The 15367-nt window shown below is 39.3% G+C and overlaps 1 protein-coding gene across 1 annotated transcript; it reads left to right on the forward strand.

Moving 5' to 3' along the window:
* Window positions 1-9725: 9725 nt before the first annotated feature.
* LOC131995891 (uncharacterized) lies at window positions 9726-10550 on the forward strand. Its single transcript, XM_059365177.1, has one exon. It carries the CDS (start codon window positions 9726-9728, stop codon window positions 10548-10550), a length of 825 nt encoding a protein of 274 aa, XP_059221160.1.
* The last annotated feature ends 4817 nt before the right edge of the window (window positions 10551-15367 follow it).

Raw genomic sequence — 15367 nt, forward strand, 5'->3', positions numbered from 1 at the left:
TCAATAAATTTGGTTAACCGGAAGCCTTTTGGGTCGACGCATACCGAGTTAAGGGAGTGGGCGACGAATGCGCATGCAACATTGTGGGACAGCGAAACGGTCGGTAGCACCTCGAAAATCCTATGGGGGATCCAGATCGTGAGAAGACAAGGCTATTACTGAAAGGAAGCAAGAATGAGGTCAGTATAGCTATTGGTATCACAATATCAGACATGAACCAATTTAGGGGAGTGGTATTGAAAACAATCAAGGATTATGTAAGTAGCACGGGATTCTTACTTAAAATGTTCTTTTTAGAGGTTACTTTGTAGTTTGTAGAGCGCACATAAGCCGATTACTGGCTTAGGTGTATGCCCATAGTGGCACGGGGCGGATTAATATCTGCATCCTCTTTTCATCTTAACCTAAGCTAACCTAAAGTGGATTTGATCAAAATATTCCATAAATAAGTTTGCTTTCAAATTCTACTATACGTCTCAGAATCAACTAAAGCTCAAAACTTAAACTGAAAGCCTACACAAGACCTTGTGCCGACTTAGGTCCAACAAGTGCGTTGCCAAAGGTGTATTTAACCGTTTTTTATACCCTCCACCATAGGATGGGGGGTATACTAATTTCGTCATTCTGTTTCTAACTACTCGAAATATTCGTCTGAGACCCCATAAAGTATATAAAGGGTGATTTTTTTGAGGTTAGGATTTTCATGCATTAGTATTTGACAGATCACGTGGGATTTCAGACATGGTGTCAAAGAGAAAGATGCTCAGTATGCTTTGACATTTCATCATGAATAGACTTACTAACGAGCAACGCTTGCAAATCATTGAATTTTATTACCAAAATCAGTGTTCGGTTCGAAATGTGTTCATTCACCGTAACGTTGCGTCCAACAGCATCTTTGAAAAAATACGGTCCAATGATTCCACCAGCGTACAAACCACACCAAACAGTGCATTTTTCGGGATGCATGGGCAGTTCTTGAACGGCTTCTGGTTGCTCTTCACTCCAAATGCGGCAATTTTGCTTATTTACGTAGCCATTCAACCAGAAATGAGCCTCATCGCTGAACAAAATTTGTCAAAATTTGAACACATTTCGAACCGAACACTGATTTTGGTAATAAAATTCAATGATTTGCAAGCGTTGCTCGTTAGTAAGTCTATTCATGATGAAATGTCAAAGCATACTGAGCATCTTTCTCTTTGACACCATGTCTGAAATCCCATGTGATCTGTCAAATACTAATGCATGAAAATCCTAACCTCAAAAAAATCACCCTTTATATTCTTGATCGTCGCGAAATTTTATGTCGATCTAGCCATGTCCGTCCGTCTGTCCGTCCGTCCGTCCGTCTGTCTGTCGAAAGCATGCTAACTTCCGAAGGAGTAAAGCTAGCCGCTTGAAATTTTGCACAAATACTTCTTATTAGTGTAGGTCGGTTGGTATTGTAAATGGCCCATATCGGTTCATGTTTTGATATAGCTGCCATATAAACCGATCTTGGGTCTTGACTTCTTGAACCTCTAAAAGGCGCAAATCTTATCCGATTGGAATGAAATTTTGCACGACGTATTTTGTTATGATATCCAACAATTCTGCTAAGTATGGTTTAAATCGGTTCATAACCTGATATAGCTGCCATATACACCGATCTTGGGTCTTGACTTCTTGAGCCACTAGATTGGGATGAAATTTTGCACGATGTGTTTTGTTATGATATCCAACAACTGTGCCAAGTATGGTTCAAATCGGTTTATAACCTGATATAGCTGCCATATAAACCGATCTTGGGTCTTGACTTCTTGAGCCTCTAGAGTGAGCAATTCTTATCCGATTTGAATGAAATTTTGCGCGACGTGTTTTGTTATGATATCCAACAACTGTGCCACGTATGGTTCAAATCGGTTCATAACCTGATATAGCTGCCATATAAACCGATCTGGAGTCTTAACTTCTTGAGCCTCTAGAGTGCGCAATTCTTATCCGATTTGAATGAATTTTGGCACGTAGTATTTTGTTATGATATCCAACAACTGTGCCAAACATGGTTAAAATCGGTTCATAACCTGATATAGCTGTCATATAAACAGATCTGAGGACTTGACTTCTTTAGCTTGTAGAGGGCTCAATTTCTATTCGATTTGGCTGAATTTTCGCAAGACGTTTGTTATTGTTACTTTCAACTACTATGTCAAATAAAGTACAAGTCGGTTCATAACCTGATATAGCTGCCATATAAACCGATCTGGGATCTTGACTTCTTGAGCCTCTAGAGGTCGCAATTATTATCCGATTTGCCTGAAATTTTGTACGACGGATTCTCTCATGGCCATTAACATACGTGTTTATTATGGTCTGAATCGGTCTATAGGCCGATACAGCTCCCATATAAATCAATCTCTCTATTTTACTTCTTGAGCCCACAAAGGGCGCAATTCTTATTCGAATTGGCTGACATTTTACACAGGTCTCCAACATATAATTTAAATGTGGTCCAAACCGGACCATATCTTGATATCGCTCTAATGGCAGAGCAAATCTTTTCTTATATATTTTTTTTTTGCCTAAGAAAAGATGCCGGGAAAAGAACTCGATAAATGCGATCCATGGTGGAGGGTATATAAGATTCGGGCCGGCCGAACTTAGCACGCTTTTACTTGTTTTATAACTCTTTGCTTTGCGTTTAAACTTTTCTTAATATACATTTCTTGTTCTTTAATCAGTTTTACATAACAAATTCTGCCTTACTATATTCTCCCATTTCTTATTCTTTAAAACCTTGACACTAACATCTAACAGATACTACATATTCAACACATGTTGAAGGGCATAATTTGATTCTACAAACCAAACTAGGAGTCGAACCACCAAAAATAACGATTTTAAGAACCGAACAAAAATGATCGATAAACCGGTTTACATGGAAGCTACATCAGGTTATTGACTGTTTTGGACGTTATTCGGCACAGTTGTTGGAAGCTGTTGCAGAATACCGCATTAAAATTTTCAGACAAATCGGACCAAAATTGCGGCTTCCAGGGGCTGAAGAAATCAAATTGGGAGACCGGTTTATATAGAAGCTACTAGCTGACCCGGGCCCGCTCCGCTGCGCCGTCTTTTACATTATATGGAAGAAAAGCTTCCTTGGAATATTTATTTTTTAACTTGACTAAGAGTTTAACAATATATGTGCCTTTATCTGAATCCCATATGATCTTTATTGGTCTACGAATTTAAGTTTGGATGTAAGGTGTACTTCATTCTTAAAATACTTCATTTCAGCCCTATATTCTCATGATTTCTGATTTAGTGGTGTTTTCGGGGGAGAGGTGGTCCCGCAGATAATTGGCCCTGAAAAAGTATCAGCATCGTGCTCTTCTCTCAAATGCCATTTATTTAAACCCCATATTGCCATTGGCTTAAGAGGAGTTTACAGGATAAGGCGTCTCCCAAACACATGGCCCCAAAATAGGTTATCAAATTCGTTTTCTAATCTCAAATACCTTTCATTTGAGCCACATATTGGCATGGTTGAAAAATTGTTTCCCTTTGAGGGTGTTTTGGGAAAGAGGTAGACCCCAGAAAAATGGTCCCGAAAATGGGTATCAATTCTTGCTCTACCCCCCAATACCTTTCATTTAAGCTCCACATTGGCATGGTCGGTAAATATGCCCGATTTAGGGGTGTTTTGGCGATTGGAGTGGTTCCCCAAACACTAAGCCCGGAAAATATGTCAACAACATGCTCTATTCTCATTTACCTATATATCATTTATTTGAATCCCATTGCCATTGCCCTCAAAATTGGATATCACTTAGACACTTTTCCCGAACATTAATATCAAATTTGTGCTTTACTCCCAAAGACCTTTCATTTGAACCCCATATTGCTATGGTCGTAAATTTGTCCCCTTGGGGGGATGTTTTTTGGGGAGGCGGCCCCACAAACACTTGGTTCCATATTTGGATATTAGATTCGTATTCTACATTCAAATACCTTTTATTTAAGCCCCATATTCCCATGGTCAGTAAATAAGACCAGTTTGGGGGGTGTTTTGGGGAAGGAGTGGACCCCCAGAAACATGGTCCCACATTTGGATATCAGATTCGTATTCTACTCGCAAATACCTTTCATTTGAGTCCCATATTGCCATGGTAGGTAAATATGTTCGATTTAGGGGTGTTTTGGGGCTTGGGTGGTCCCCCTAGCACCTGGTCCGATAATTGGGTATCACATACGTTTTCTTTTCCTAAATACCTTTCATTTGAGTCCCATATTGTCGTAATTGGTCTAAATATATGTTTGGTAGGTTTTAGGGTGGGTCAGCCCCCCTAGGTACCCCATCCGAAATTTGGATATAAAATTTTTATATTTAGGATACTATATGAGAGCACACAAAATTTCGCTTAAATCGCATGACCCATATCCGAGATCTGGCTTTTCTGAAAATTATGGTAAGGGGGAGGTTCCTGCCCCCTTCAGATATCAAAAAATGTAGTACCCTATTTTCACCACTGGGTCATTATGCACCATCTGTGAAAATTTCAAGAAAATCTGTTCAGCCGTGTCTGAGTCTATAAGGAACACACAAACATACAAACAAACAAACCTTCAAACAAACACAAATTGATTTTTATAAAGGGTGATTTTTTTGAGGTTAGGATTTTCATGCATTAGTATTTGACAGATCACGTGGGATTTCAGACATGGTGTCAAAGAGAAAGATGCTCAGTATGCTTTGACATTTCATCATGAATAGACTTACTAACGAGCAACGCTTGCAAATCATTGAATTTTATTACCAAAATCAGTGTTCGGTTCGAAATGTGTTCATTCACCGTAACGTTGCGTCCAACAGCATCTTTGAAAAAATACGGTCCAATGATTCCACCAGCGTACAAACCACACCAAACAGTGCATTTTTCGGGATGCATGGGCAGTTCTTGAACGGCTTCTGGTTGCTCTTCACTCCAAATGCGGCAATTTTGCTTATTTACGTAGCCATTCAACCAGAAATGAGCCTCATCGCTGAACGGTGAATGAACACATTTATATAATATTTATTTGAACCCCATATTTTGGGAAAGGGGTTAACCCCCAGAAAATTGGTCCCGAAAGTGGGTATCAATTCTTGCTCTAACCCCCAATTCCTTTTATTTAGGCTCCACATTGACATGGTCGGTATATATGGCCGACTTAGGTGTGTTTTAGGGATTAGGGTGGTCGCCCAAACACTAAGCCCGGAAAATATATCAGCAACGTGCTCTATTCTCATATATCTATTTATCATTTATTTGAACCCCATATTGCCATTGGCCTCAAATTTGGATAGACAGTTCGTCCCTAATGTTTATATCAGATACGTGGTCTACTCCCAAATACCTTTAATTTGAGCCCCATATTTCCATAGTCGGCAAACGTGACCAGCTTGCGGGGTGTTTTGGGGGATGGGCGGCCACTCAGTGAGTTGGCCTTCAAAATATACATCGGATTCGTGTCCACTCTAAAAACCCTCTTATTTGAGCCTAATATTGCAAAAGTCAGCAAATACTTACTATTTGGGTGGTGTTGTGGGGCTGAGGTGGCTCCATAGACACTTTTCCCGAACATTGATAACAGATTTGTGCTTTACTCCCAAAGATCTTTCATTTGAGACCCATGTGGCTATGGTCGTAAATGTGTCCCCTTTAGGGGATGTTTTTGGGGAGAGGCGGCCCCCAAACACTTGGTCCCATCAGATTCTAATTCTACACTCAAATACCTTTTATTTAAGCACCATATTCCCGTGGTCAGTAAATAAGTCCTGTTTGTGAGGTGTTTTGGGGAAGGGGTGGACCCCCAGTAACATGGTCTCGCATTTGGATATCAGATTCGTATTCTACTCGCAAACACCTTTCATTTGAGTCCCATATTGCCATGGTCAGTATATATGTCCGATTTAGGGGTGTTTTGGGGGTTGGGGTAGTCCCCCTAGCACTTGGTCCTACAATTGGATATCAGATACGTTTTCTTATCCTAAATACCTTTCATTTGAGTCCCATATTGTCGTGATTGGTCTAAATATATGTTTGGTAGGTTTTAGGGTGGAGCGGCTCCCCTAGGTACCCCATCTGAAATTTGGATACCAAATTTTTATTTTTAGGGTACTATATGAGAGCACACAAAATTTCGCTTAAATCGCACCGCCCATCTCCGAGATCTGGCGTTTCTGAAAATAAGGGTAAGGGGGAGGGTCCGCCCCCCCTTCAGATATCAAAAAATGTACTACCCTATTTTCACCACAGGGTCATTATGCACCATCTGGGAAATTTTCAAGAAAATCGGTTCAGCCGTTTCTGAGTCTATGAGGAACACACAAACATACAAACAAACAAACCTACAAACAAACACAAATTGATTTTTATACCCACCACCGAAGGATGGGGGTATATTCATTTTGTCATTCCGTTTGCAACACATCGAAATATCCATTTCCGACCCTATAAAGTATATATGTTCTTGATCAGCGTAAAAATCTAAGACGATCTAGACATGTCCGTCCGTCTGTCCATCTGTCTGTTGAAATCACGCTACAGTCTTCAAAAATTGAGATATTGAGCTGAAACTTTGCACATATTCTTTTTTTGTCCATAAGCACGTTAAGTTCGAAGATGGGCCAAATAGGACTATATCTATATATAGCCCCCATATAGACCGATCCGCCGATTTAGGGTCTTAGGCCCATAAAAGCCACATTTATTATCCGATTTTGCTGAAATTTCGGACAGTGAGGACCTTCGAAATCCTTCGCCAGTTTGACCCAGATCGGTCCAGTTTTGGATATAGCTGCCATATAGACCGATCCTCCGATTTAGGGTCTAAGACCCATAAAAGCCAGATTTATTGTCCGATTTTGCTGAAATTTGGGACACTGAGTTGTCTTAGGCCCTTCGACATCCTTTGGCAATTTGGCTCAGATCGGTTCAGATTCGGATATAGCTGCCATATAGACCGATCTCTCGATTTATGGTTTTGAGCCCATAAAAGGCGCATTTATTGTCCGATGTCGAAATTTGGGACAGTGAGTTGTGATAAAACTTTCGATATTATTTTTCAATTTGGCTCAGATCGGTCCAGATTTGGATATAGCTGCAATATAGACCGATCTCTTGATTTAAGGCGCTTTTATAATCCGATTTCACTAAAATTTGACACTGTGTCGTTTATGGTTCAGAGCGGTTTATTTTTAGATATAGCTACTAAAAAGAGCAAAATTTTGTTTTAGACAGATGAACAATGACTTGTATTTATTAGTATTTGGTCCAAATCGGAACATATTTCTATATAGCTGCTAGGGGTCATAAGGTATGCATTTTTCCCCGGATTTGACGAAAGGTGGTTTATATATATATACCCGAGGTGGTGGGTATCCAAAGTTCGGCCTGGCCGAACTTAACGCCTTTTTACTTGTTATATATAAGATATAAGGTTATAGACCGACTCGGACCGTACGTGGCATAGTTGTTGTAAGTCATAACAAAACACTACATTCACAATTTCAGCCAAATCGCGTAAAAATTGCGGCTTGTAAGGGTTAAGAAGTCAGATCAGGAAATCGCTTCGGACCGTACTAGGCGAAGTTGTTGGATGTCATAAGAGAATACTACATGCTAACTTTCAACCAAATCAAACAAAAAATGCCTCTTATAAGGGCTCAAGAAGTCAAATGCGGAAATCGGTTAATGTGGGAGCTATATCAAGTTAAGGACCGATTTAGACCATACTGGACATAGTCATTGGAAGTCATAACAGAACACTACGTGCAAAATTTCAGCCAAAACAGAAAAAATTGGGGCTTCCAAGCGCTCAAGAAGTCATATCGGGAGATCGGTTTACATGGGAGCAATATTAGGTTACTAGGTAAACCGGGCCAGCGCCGATGCGCCTTCTTTTACTTTACATGGAACAAAATTGTCCTTTGTATGATCTTTACTGGCCTATGAATTCGCTCGCAGGGTTAAGGGACATTAACGTTTGGGCTTTAGATATACTCCATTATTAAAAGTCTTAATTTCAGCTCGATATTGTCGTGTCCGATTTAGGGGTGTTTTCGGGGGTGAGGTGGTCGGTTAGACTCTTGGCCCAGAAAAAAATATCACCATCGTGCTCTTTCCTCAAATATCATTTATTTAAACCCCATATTGCCATTGGTTTAAGAGTTTATGGGATGAGGCGTCCTCAAACATTTGGCCCAAAAATTTTAACTCTTTGTGGGGTGTTTTGGGAAAGGGCAGGTGCCCCAAACACATATTGGGTTGCCCAAAAAGTAATTGCGGATTTTTTAAAAGAAAGTAAAAGCATTTTTAATGAAACTTAGAATGAACTTTAATCAAATATACTTTTTTATACCCTCCACCATAGGATGGAGGTATACTAATTTCGTCATTCTGTTTCTAACTACTCGAAATTTTCCACTGAGACCCCATAAAGTATATATATTCTTGATCGTCGCGAAATTTTATGTCGATCAAGCCATGTCCGTCCGTCCGTCTGTCTGTCGAAAGCACGCTAACTTCCGAAGGAGTAAAGCTAGCCGCTTGAAATTTTGCACAAATACTTCTTATTAGTGTAGGTCGGTTGGTATGGTAAATGGGCTATATCGGTCCATGTCTTGATATAGCTGCCATATAAACCGATCTTGGGTCTTGAATTCTTGAACCTCTAGAAGGCGCAAATCTTATCCGATTGGAATGAAATTTTGCACGACGTATTTTTTTATGATATCCAACAATTGTGCTGTGTATGGTTTAAATCGGCCCATAACCTCAAATAGCTGCCATATAAACCAATCTTGGGTCTTGACTTTTTGAGCCTCTAGAGTGCGCAATTCTTATCCGATTGGTATGAATTTTTGCACGACGTGTTTTGTTATGATATCCAACAATTGAGCCAAGTATGGTTCAAATCGGTTCATAACCTGATATAGCTGCTATATAAACCGATCTTGGGTCTTGACTTCTTGAGCCTCTAGAGGGCGCAATTCTTATCCGATTTGAATGAAATTTTGCACGACGTGTTTTGGTATGATATCCAACAATTGTACTAAGTATGGTTCAAATCGGTCCATAACCTGATATAGATGCCATATAAACCGATCTTGGGTCTTGACTTCTTGAACCTCTAGAAGGCGCAAATCTTATCAGATTGGAATGAAATTTTGCACGACGTATTTTGTTATGATATCCAACAATTTTGCTAAGTATTGTTCAAATCGGTTCATAATCTGGTATAGCTGTCATATAAACCGATCTTGAGTCTTGACTTCTTGAGCCTCTAGAGGGCGCAATTGTCGTCCGATTTAACTAAAATTTTGCACGTAGTGTTTTGGTATTACTCTCAACAACTGTGCTAAGTATGATTAAAATCAGTTCATAATCTAGTATAGCTGCCATATAAACCGATCTTGGGTCTTGACTTTGTGGTGGCACACTTTGTGAAAATAACTTTGTTTCTTAATTTAAATATTTATAAAGTAACCTTAGAATAATTTTATTATTTCGTAAAAACAACTTTGTTTATTATTCTGAATATTTATCACATAGGCTTAGTATAATTTTGACAATGTACAAGAAATTCATTTCTGTATAATAAAGTTTAGTTTGAATTAGTTTTTATTACGAACACATCTATCCATTCCACATTGGTGACCCCGAACGAAATATATACAGATTTTATTTTTTTCAAGCATGGCTACTGAAAATGAAAATAATGCATTGGAGTTATCCCGTGTAGCGGTTCGAGTTCCTCCGTTTTGGCGACAAAATCCGCGGCTATGGTTTATACAATTGGAGTCCCAGTTTGTTACATCAGGAATTTCTTCCGACGAAACGAAGTTCCATACGCTAGTTGGGTCCATGGAAAGCGGTATTTTCAACCATGTAAACCATATTGTGGAAAATCCTCCAGCGGTCAACAAATACGAAGTCTTGAAAAAGGCATTGCTTGATGAATTTATGGAATCTGAGGAAAAACGCCTTCGACAACTTTTGGAAAATGTATGTATCGGTGACAAGAAACCTTCAGCATTACTAAGGGAAATGATGGAATTGTCCTGTGGAAAAGTGTCAAAAGAGTTATTGAAAACATTGTGGATCCAGCGCCTTCCATCAACAACAAGAGCCATACTGTCGGTAAGCGATGATGGAGTAGACAAGTTAGCAATCATGGCAGATAAAATCCATGACCAGTCTGATGCTTCTGGTGTAGTCAATGCTGTTTCAACTAAGGATGAAGACCGTTTGATGGTTTTGGAAAGGCAAGTTAGTGAACTTTTATCGAAAATTGATGCCTTTTCGTTCAGAAGTGGTCAACACGAAAAAAGGAATTCCACACATCGTTCACGAAGTAATTCACGCTCTCGTTCAACATCTTCTGTGTGTTGGTACCACTATAAATTTGGACGGAAAGCGACAAAATGCCGTTCGCCCTGCTCGTTCAATTCGACGGAAAACAAAACCTCATCTAAGGTGGCGGATGAGTGCGGCCGGCATATAAGTCGCCTTTTTATTTAAGATGCAGAATCAAATTTAAGATACCTTATAGATACCGGTGCCGACATATCTGTTTTACCTCGCAGAAACGATGAAAAAAACAAAACGTCAAATTCTTTTGTTTTGTATGCAGCGAACAACACGAAAATACGAACTTATGGAACAAGGGTTATTAATTGCAATATCGGTCTACGACGAAGATTTCTCTGGTCATTTATTGTAGCTGATGTAACACAGCCAATAATTGGATCAGATTTTTTGAAGCATTTTGGATATGAAAAACAATCAACTAATCGATTCAACAACAAAACTCAAAGTATCTGGATTTTGCTCACTTCAACCGACTTTATCGTTGAAGGTATTTCCTGATGGGCCAGGAGAATGTAATTCAATTGTTTCCGATTTCATTGATGTTACTACGCCCAGTATTAAGTTACCACCCGTTAGTCATCCAGTTATACATCATATTGATACAAATGGACCAGTAATTTCAGTGAAAGCACGACGACTATCTCCAGAAAAGTTAAAAATTGCGAAAAATGAATTCGACTATATGATGCAACTTGATATATGCAGACCATCAAGAAGTCCTTGGGCGAGTCCTCTTCATATGGTTCCAAAAGGTGATGGTATGTGGCGTCCGTGCGGAGATTATCGTGCCCTCAATAAGCTAACCGTTCCCGATCGTTATCCGGTACCTCATATACACGACTTTGGTTATATGTTAGCTGGTAAGAAAGTATTTTCAAAAATCGATTTGGTCAAAGCGTACTTTCAGATTCCTATAGCTGAAGAAGACATTCCAAAGACGGCTATAATTACACCTTTTGGTTTGTTCGAGTTTACACGGATGCCGTTTGGTCTCACGAACTCTGCTCAAACGTTCCAGCGTTTTACAAACGAAGTTCTAAGGGGACTGGATTTCTGTTTTGCTTATATTGATGATATACTCGTAGCGTCTGAAAACGAAGCAGAGCACGAGATACATCTTCGGCAAATTTTTTCTCGTTTGCAATCACATGGCGTAACTGTAAATAGAGACAAATGCGAATTTGGCAAGGATTCCCTTATTTTCTTGGGATACTGCGTAACTCAAAGTGGTCTAGTGCCAAGTCCAGAACGGGTATTAGCCATTCAACAATACAATTTGCCAAAAACTGTCAACGAGTTAAGTCGATTCCTTGAAATGCTCAATTTTTTTCGTCGGTTTATCCCGAAAGCAGCTCAAGCTCAGGCAATATTAAACTCCCTGAAGTCCGGCCAGAAGAAAAATGATAAAACACCAATTGAGTGGACACCAGAATTGCGTAATTCATTTGAAGAATGTAAGAATCAACTAGCGAGCTCTGCACTTTTGGCATATCCCGTTGAGTCTGCCGAAACATCTTTATGGGTGGATGCGTCCGATATCGGTATGGGAGCTGTTCTTCAACAACTCATTGATGGTGAATGGAAACCGCTTGGATTCTACTCAAAGAAGTTATCAGATACTCAGACTCGGTATAGCGCTTATGATCGCGAGCTTTTGGCGGCGTACTCTGGAGTTAAATATTTTCAACATTTTCTTGAGGGACGCCAATTCTGTATCTATACCAATCATAAACCATTAACATTTGCTTTCAATCAACGTCACGATACGGCATATCCACGCCAGCTTAGACACCTAGATTTTATTGGACAGCATACAGTGGATATTCGCCATGTACCTGGAAAAGAAAATATCACTGCAAATGCTCTATCACGACTTAATGCAATATCTTTACCATCTTCCCTGGATTATTCGGAACTTTCCAAAGATCAAGAGAATGATGAAGAACTCAAACAACTACAATCAAATCCGCAATCATCAAATTTGCTGCTGAAGTATTTCCAAATTTCTGACTCGAAAACGAAAGTTCTGTGTGATGTGTCAACTCATAAAATAAGACCTTATATCACACCTCGTTTTCGAAAATGCGTCTTCGATATGATACACAACGTTTCTCATGCGGGCTCAAAAGCCACAGTTAAAATGATATCAACTAGGTTTGTATGGCCAAATATGAGGAAAGATATTTCCATTTGGACGAAAACTTGTCTTAGATGTCAACAAGCCAAGGTGGGACGTCATATAAAAAGTGCTATTGGCCAATTTCCAGTGCCGGATGATCGATTTAAAGTGGTCAGCATCGATATTGTTGGACCTCTTTCGCCATCGGAAGGGTATAGGTACTGTCTTACCTGTATCGATAGATTTACACGTTGGCCGGAGGCTATACCATTGCAAGACATAACAGCCGAATCTGTGGCTAAAGCATTTCTTAGTGGATGGATAGCAAGATTTGGAGTGCCTTCTCAGGTGGTGACATACCAAGGGCGACAGTTCGAGTCGGAACTGTTTCGAGAATTTTCAAAGTTGCTTGGAATTCGTGTTACTCATACGACACCTTATCACCCCCAGTCAAATGGCCAAATCGAACGTTGGCATCGAACACTTAAGGCATCTTTAATGTGTCACGCAAACCAACGTTGGTCCATGGTTTTGCCAATAATAATGTTGGGATTACGTTCATCTATCAATCATGATTTAAGCGTATCGCCTGCTGCGTCAGTATATGGTATGGAGCTTATATTACCAGGTGAATTCTTTACTGAATCGAAATTTAGTAAATTGCGTTCTGATTGGGTTGCACAATTTAAAGCTGATATGAACAACGTCAAAGCAAAGAAGGTTAACCGTCATGGCGATTCAAATATTTATGAGCCAAATGCATTGAAAGAAGCAGAATTTGTATTAATCCGAAACGACGCTGTGCGAGCTTCATTACAACCTCCATACACAGGACCTTTTCCTGTTCTATCTAGAGGAGCAAAAACATTTGTAGTTGATGTTAATGGAAAACGGAAGACGATATCTGTTGATCGCCTTAAGCCAGCCTTAATCTTGAAAGACCAAATGCCAACGAAATCCATATCACCTCAACCAGTACCAAATGATTCTCATTCACGAACTCTACGATCAGGAAAAACTGTGAGAATTAAAACTTAACGTTGTCACTGGGGGAGGAGTATTATGGTGGCACACTTTGTGAAAATAACTTTGTTTCTTAATTTAAATATTTATCAAGTAACCTTAGAATAATTTTATTATTTCGTAAAAACAACTTTGCTTATTATTCTGAATATTTATCACATAGGATTAGTATAATTTTGACAATGTACAAGAAATTCATTTCTGAATAATAAAGTTTAGTTTGAATTAGTTTTTATTACGACCACATCTATCCATTCCACAACTTCTTGAGCCAAGTGATGGCGCAATTCTCATCCGATTTGGCTGAAATTTTGCATGAAGTGTTTTGTTATGACTTCCAATAACCGTGCTAAGTATGACGTAAATCGATATAGAACCTGATATAGCTGCCATATAAACCGATCTGGGATCTTGACTTCTCGAACCTCTAGAGGGCGCAATTCTCATCCGATTTGGCTGAAATTTTGTACAAGGCCTTCTCTCATGACTTTCAACATACATGTTTAGTATGGTCTGAATCGATCAATAGCTTGATACAGCTCCCATATAAACATATCTCCCGATTTTGCTTCTTGAGCCCCTACAAGGCGAAATTCTTATCCGAATGAACTGAAATATTACACAATGACTTCTACAATGTCAATCAGCATTCAATTATGGTCCGAATCGGACTATAACTTGATATAGCTCCAATAGGATAACAGTTCTTATTCAATATTCTATGTTTGTCTAAAAAGAGATACCGCACATAGAACTCGACAAATGCGATCAATGGTGGAGGGTATATAAGATTCGGCCCGGCCGAACTTAGCACGCTCTTACTTGTTTACACTTTTTTTCTTAAGCAAGCTAAAAGTTACAGCTGATAACTGACAGAAGAAAGAATGCAATTACAGAGTCACAAGCTGTGAAAAAATTTGTTAACGCCGACTATATGAAAAATCCGCAATTACTTTTTGGGCAACCGAAAAGTTCCACATTTGGATATCAGATGGCCGCAAATAATTGCAGTTTGTGGATTTTTTTAGGGAAGAGGTAGACCCCCAATACCTTTCATTTTAGCCCCACACTGACGTGGTTTGTAAATATGGCCGATTTAGGGGTGTTTAGGTGTTTGGTTTTTAGGGGTGGAGTGGCCCATACACACTTTTTCCCGAATATTGATATCAGATTCGTGCTTTACTCTCAAAGACGTTTCATTTGACCCCCATATTGCTATTGTAGTAAACGTGTCCTCTTTGGAGGTTATTTTTGGAAGGGACGATTCGTATTCAACACTTAAATACCTTTTCTTTGAGCCCCTTTTTGCCATGATTAGTAAATAAGTCCTGTTTTGGGGGGTTTAGCGGAAGCAGTGCACCCCCAGAATCTTGGTCCTACACTTGGATACCAAATTCGTATTATACTCGCAAATACCTCTTATTTGAGTCGGCCAAAATCGGTGAATATGTCCGATTTAGGGGTATTTTGGAGATTTTGGTGGTCCCCCAAACACTTAGTCCAATAATTGGATAGTAGAAACGTTTTCTACTCTTAAATATCTTGTATTGAGTCCCATATTGTCATGTTTGGTATATATATATATATATATATATATATATATATATATATATATATATATATATATATATATATATATATATGCTAGCTGGACAGGGCCCGCTCCGCTGCGGCTTCTTTCACTCTCTTATTTTATCGAAGCCCTATACGGTCTCGTCAGGAAATAAGACCCATTTGGGGGTGTTGGTACGGCCTCTCAGATATTTCGCGCCAATGTGGATATTATATTGGTGCTCTTCTCCCAAATACCTTTCTTTAGAGCCGT

This window comes from Stomoxys calcitrans, chromosome 1, assembly GCF_963082655.1.
Source record: "Stomoxys calcitrans chromosome 1, idStoCalc2.1, whole genome shotgun sequence".
NCBI classification, from domain to species: Eukaryota; Metazoa; Arthropoda; class Insecta; order Diptera; family Muscidae; genus Stomoxys; species Stomoxys calcitrans.